The 5,367-nt window shown below is 48.6% G+C and overlaps 1 protein-coding gene across 1 annotated transcript; it reads right to left on the bottom strand.

Annotated features, from left to right (window-relative positions):
• Positions 1 to 571: 571 nt before the first annotated feature.
• Emd (emerin) lies at positions 572 to 3,623 on the bottom strand. Its single transcript, XM_021153484.2, has 6 exons — positions 3,282 to 3,623; positions 3,001 to 3,108; positions 2,786 to 2,863; positions 2,444 to 2,577; positions 1,395 to 1,441; positions 572 to 1,312 (listed from the first exon to the last, which is right to left on the bottom strand). Exons 1-6 carry the CDS (start codon positions 3,361 to 3,363, stop codon positions 982 to 984), a joined length of 780 nt encoding a protein of 259 aa, XP_021009143.1. The 5' UTR covers positions 3,364 to 3,623; the 3' UTR covers positions 572 to 981.
• Positions 3,624 to 5,367: the final 1,744 nt, after the last annotated feature.

The raw sequence follows: 5,367 nt of genomic DNA, 5'->3' as shown, positions 1-5,367 counted from the left end.
GGAAGTCTCGCCATTTAGCTCTTTATTAAACCAGCAGGTACCTTAGGCAGATGAGGAAGGACAGAAACATTTTAACACAGTGTACAAAAAGATTATCTCCAAAGAAAATCTGGAAACTGAGCAAGAGTAAACAGGCAAAGAGTTAGGATACCCATGGGTGCACTGTAGTCTTTGATTCTACCACCATGCCACCAATCCCAGGAGCTGAATAACAATGTTCTGGCATGATGCCTCATTTCTTTTCTATCCTTGTAACCTCAGATGTTGGTGTTAGCCTCTCCTGACTAAAGTATCTGAATGTGTTGTCACATGCAGTTTTGCCTACATTTCCCATAGGCTTACCCACAAATTTGATTACACGGTAGTTATTTTTCTAGGTGGTTATAAGTACTTCAGGGAGTAGGCCCAGAAATAAAGCCCAAACCATAGACTTATCTGTGGGTAGCATTTGTTTCCTTCCCCAAGGCCAAGCACAACCAAAGGGAAAAGCCACACTGAGTTTGGAGACCTAAAACCAACCACCTGTGCCATGGCAGCCGAGCTCCTATTCCAGTAGGAAGAATCAACAAGGTAAAAATAAACATGTTTATTATCGTGTCCATGAAAGCAAAGCCAGGGTGGTCTTTGTTAATACCCCCTGAAAAGGTGACAACAAACAGGCATGCATGACAACTACCATTGCCACCGCCAAGTTTTCCTCTAATGAAGTGAGGTCCTCCCACCAGACCCCCGTACCCGAAGGGTCAGAGGCAATAGGGCTAGGAGGCTCCAGAGGAAGGTACAGGTAGGCCTACTAGGCTGTAGAAGGCCAACATTTGCTGCTTCCTTGGCAAAATGAGGTGGGAGACAAGCATTGCCTTAGGCTAGGCCCTGCACCCAACTAGAACACACAAAAAAGCCCCTACCCACCCCACCCCCAGCAAACACCGCTAAGGCGATCAGCCAAAACTCCTGGTAAGAGCTGCTCTGAAACCAATACCCTTAGGGATCCATCCAGAAGGGGTTGCCTTCTTCAGCTTGTATGGAATAGTAAACAAAGAGCAGAAAGGCAGCAAAGACCAGGAAAAGTAACAGCTGGCCCCAGAGTGGGACCTGTCGATCCTGGCCCAGAGCAGCAGCAGGGGCCTGCTTTTCTGGCCGAATGGCACGTCGGGTAAGCCATGAAGAGGGAGAAGATGAAGAGGAGGACACAGAAGAGGTGGAGGATGTAGGATAATATGATAAGCCCAGAGAGCTCCTGGAGACATTGGAAATGGGGCGGTAGTGTGCGATGCTCTGGTAGGCACTGTCTTGGCCATAGATGAGGCGCTCCCTGTGGCAAAAGAAGGCAACAGGTAGGCAGGAGAGTCTGAGATTCGAATTTGTCCCTGTCCCTACATATGTTCACTACTCACCTATCCTTGCCTTCCTCTTCTAAAGAAGAGAAAATGTCATCACGCACCTGCAGGATAATTAGGATTAGAAATGGGGAAGAATGGTTTTCCCTAAATGTCTCTGGCTAGCCTGCTCTAATCACATCGTAGGGACCAGAAAATTGCCCCCCATTCTGAGTATGTGGAGCCTCTTTATCTGTGGGGCCTTGCTGCTCAGTTACTAACCCTGTTGACTTTGTTCCAGCATCCTTTTATTCCCCTGGATTCTCAGGAGGCTTAAATCTATATCGTAGATTAATTACTAGAGTAATTAATATGTAACAGGAGCTGTTACATATTCTCTGATCAAAAAAGTTTGTGGGCTGAAGAGGTGGTTCACTGGTTAAGAGCACATATTATTCTTCCTAGGTACCCGAGGTCAATTTCCAGCACACACATCAGGCAGTTTACAACTACCCATAGCTCTAGCTCTAGGAGGAATATGACAATTCTCACCTCCGTTGGTGCCAGCACTCATGCATACTACCCACAGACATGTATGTGAGAATTCTGGAATTTTGGCTTCTTTAAGAAACACAGAAATATTGTAAGAATATGTTTTTGTTTTAATCTTAGGTGTGGGATATGGGGCTGCTTCACAGCAGCTAACTATGAGTTGCCTCATGCTTTTAGCAAAGGTATGTTTCTGTGAGTTTCAGATAGTTTCTACAATTGTGTGATATTTGGAATTCTGGGAATTTTTCATGACTGGGGGTGAAATGGGGGGATACCCACAAACTAACAAAAATTGGCCACACATATGTATAATTCAAGTAATTAAATCTTTTAAAAAAGCCAAAACCCCCAAACATTTGTTATGTGCTGCTGGAGACGAAACCATAGGTAAATACTCTGCTGCTGCTGAGCATCCCCAAATCTAATGGTTTGGAAGGTTCCAACATAGAACTGTTAACCTGACAGCTGTATGCTGACCCTAACCATATTTGAAAGCCAAAGATCCACTCTCTGCACCTATCCAAACCTAGGATTCCCCAAGGCTGTACCCCAGGTATACCTACCAGCCAACTCACCTGGTGATTGAAGGTATCAGCATCTACAAGTGAGGTCCCCGGCTGGCGGAAGCTCTTGGACATGCCCACAGACTCAGGCTCCCCGTATGTCTTGGTGGTCAAATAACTCTCCTCATAGTAGTCATCATTATAGTCTTGGGGAGGAAAACAGTGGTAGAGGAAAAAGTGGTGCCCCTTAACTGGCCTCATCTTCTCCCTCCCCAGCCTGTGTGTGCTGTGTCAGTTTCTCCCCTCTGGAGCCACGGAGAACTGGTACAAGGAGGTGAGGTCTGGGGTTTCCCTGTGCCCAAATCCCGGAAGCATGGGATAAAGACATCAGTGCCCACCCTATACCTGTCTTACCCTTGCTCTGGTAAAGTAAGGCATCTTCTTTTTTGGGCAGATCATACATGTCTGAGTCCACGGAGGCTGAATCCAAGTCTGCATGTGAAGGAGGAGGTACAGGACCATTCGATCTCCAGGCTTCCCCCTACTCCCTCAGTAGCTTCAGCCACACCCTCCCTCCCTAAGACGTGTGCCCCAAGCTGCTCTTTGGGGCTCTGCAGTTAAGGGCTCACCTGAGAACTGATAGGAGAATGAAGACGATGACGAGTTGGGGGGTAAGAGTCTCCTTCTCTGGGTCTCGTACTCGAAGATTTTCTTTTCGTAGAGCTTGCGAGTGGAGCCTGCCCAGACACAGGGTGCGAAGCGGTCAGAGGGCGCGAGCTGAGCACCCCAAGAGCACAAGGGAACACGGGGAGGGGACTTGAGGGGAGGGAGAGGTGGAGAGAACGCTCAGGGAGGAGCGCGGGAAAGCAGTGGACAAGAGAGGTTCTGAGTGCCACCGGGTGCAGCATACCCACAATAGGCCCATGAGGGATGTTGTACTGGCGTAGCACTGCGGCCAGCTCAGTATCGGACAAAACCGCATAGTCGTCCATGGCAGACAAGGCCGGCACCTGGAAGCGGTGTTGAACGCCAGGGGCGGCCGGGGCCTACAGACAGGGCCCAAGAAACCAACAGCTCCGAGCCTAGAAGAAGAAGCGCCAGAGCCTCAAGAGCGGCTGTGGGCGCGTCACGCCGCCGTCACGTTTGCGTCACAGCCGCGGCTACGCAGGTTGCGCGCGCTCCTCAGGGCAGGCCCAAACTAGCCAGAAGGGCCGGTGCAGACCGGTCTAGCCGAGGGAACGGGCTGGGCTGGCAAACAGAAACGTAACGCTTGTGAGAGATTGGCTCGAACAGGGAGAAGGCGGGTCCTTCAGAACTTGTGGGGCAGCGGTTGAGACTTCCTTTGAGAGCTAGGCCGCCGAGGGGTGGAGCTAGCTGACATCACTAGAGGATGCTTTAGAGCGCAACTTACTAGGGATGAGGCAAGTGATTTGACCAAAACCGGCTTGTGAGATTTCCCAACCTGCGAGATCTCACATACTTTTGTTACTGGCTTCATTCCTGATTTCATTCCCCCGGTGTTCCAGTACCTAGGGTACTCAGCCACAGTGTGATCCACAGCAGTGTAAAGCAATCCTGAGAGCGAACCCTTCCAGAGTGCCTAACGCTGCTGTGAGCTCTTTGTATGCTGTCAGACAGGGCTCTCATCACCTAACATAGACACCCACAGACCCCTGGCACTCCCTACCCATCTCTTTTGGTCTTCCCAGTCTCCATGACCCTGGCCCATTCCTGGCCCACCTGCACAGGCCCATTCCCACGTCTTCTCTACTGCCTAGTTCCATCCATGAGGAAATGGGCCAAGTAGCACTGGGCCAAGTGGCCACCAGCACTACAGGATCAAGCAGCTTTCCAAAGGTCCAGGGTATGCCAATGCACACAATCAGAGGGTGCCTGCCTGCCTGCCTGCCTGCCTGCCTGCCTGCCTGCCTGCCCTGTGATGCATGTAGATCTGTACACCTTGTACCTGCCACACTCACTGTTCCATTCACCTTGGGCCCTGAGGAGTTCTGGCGGGGAGAGGTCTTCTTTGGCTGAGTAGAATAGTCTCTAAGCTTGGTGTGACCTTAGAGACCTAGACAAGTGTACAAAGCCTAGAGCACTATTTCTCAACCTCCTTAATGTTGCAATCCTTTAATACAGTTCCTCATGTTGTGGTGACCCCCCCACCCATAAAATTATTGTGTTGTACTTCATAAATGTAATTTCAATATTGCTACAAATTAAAATATAAATATTTGTTATGGAGGATATCTGATATGTGAGATCCAAAGGGATATCGACCCCAGAGGTTCTGAACTGCTGGCCTAGAGGCAAACTATGGGAATTGATGGAGGCTTATTAAGGATCTGGATCAGAGAAAGGTTGCCAAGAAGAGTGACCATGACCATTATATTCTACACAAAGTCATGTGGATCTAGGTATGCTGCCCTTTATTGGAGAGATCTAGAAGAAGGGGTACGCGTAGAAAAGGTGTGTAGGATGCCTGATCTCTTAAATCAGTGCTTCTCAACCTTCCTAATGCTGTGACCCTTGTTGTGGTGATTCCCAATCATAAAATATTTTTGTTGCTACTTTATAATGGTAATTTTTGCTACTCCTATGAGTCATAATGTAAATCTTTTTGGAGACAAGGTTTGCCAGAGGGGTTGTAACCCACAGGTTGTCTTAAATGATAGTGATAGCAAGTACTTTGCTCAGTTCTAGGTTGACCTGATGACACTTTAGTGAAGTTCACAGGCCACTTCTCTATGGAAGTTTAAAGTAGGCAATGGTGAGGAGGTGGACCCCAGTTTTGACCACATACAAAGTGCTTAATGAAGAAGAGTTGCTGTTGGATGGGTTTAAGAGTCAGTGCCCTTTTTGTCTCTGGAAATGGAGCTGCATGGATCTTTGAAAAAGATACAGTATTAAAGAAAGACAGGAGAAAGTTCTTGGGCAGTGTGTGTGTGTGTGAGAGAGAGAGAGAGAGAGAGAGAGAGAGAGAGAGAGAGAGA

The sequence above is a fragment of the Mus caroli genome, chromosome X (assembly GCF_900094665.2).
Source record: "Mus caroli chromosome X, CAROLI_EIJ_v1.1, whole genome shotgun sequence".
NCBI lineage: Eukaryota > Metazoa > Chordata > Mammalia > Rodentia > Muridae > Mus > Mus caroli.
This window is presented reverse-complemented; position numbering and strand designations above follow the sequence as displayed.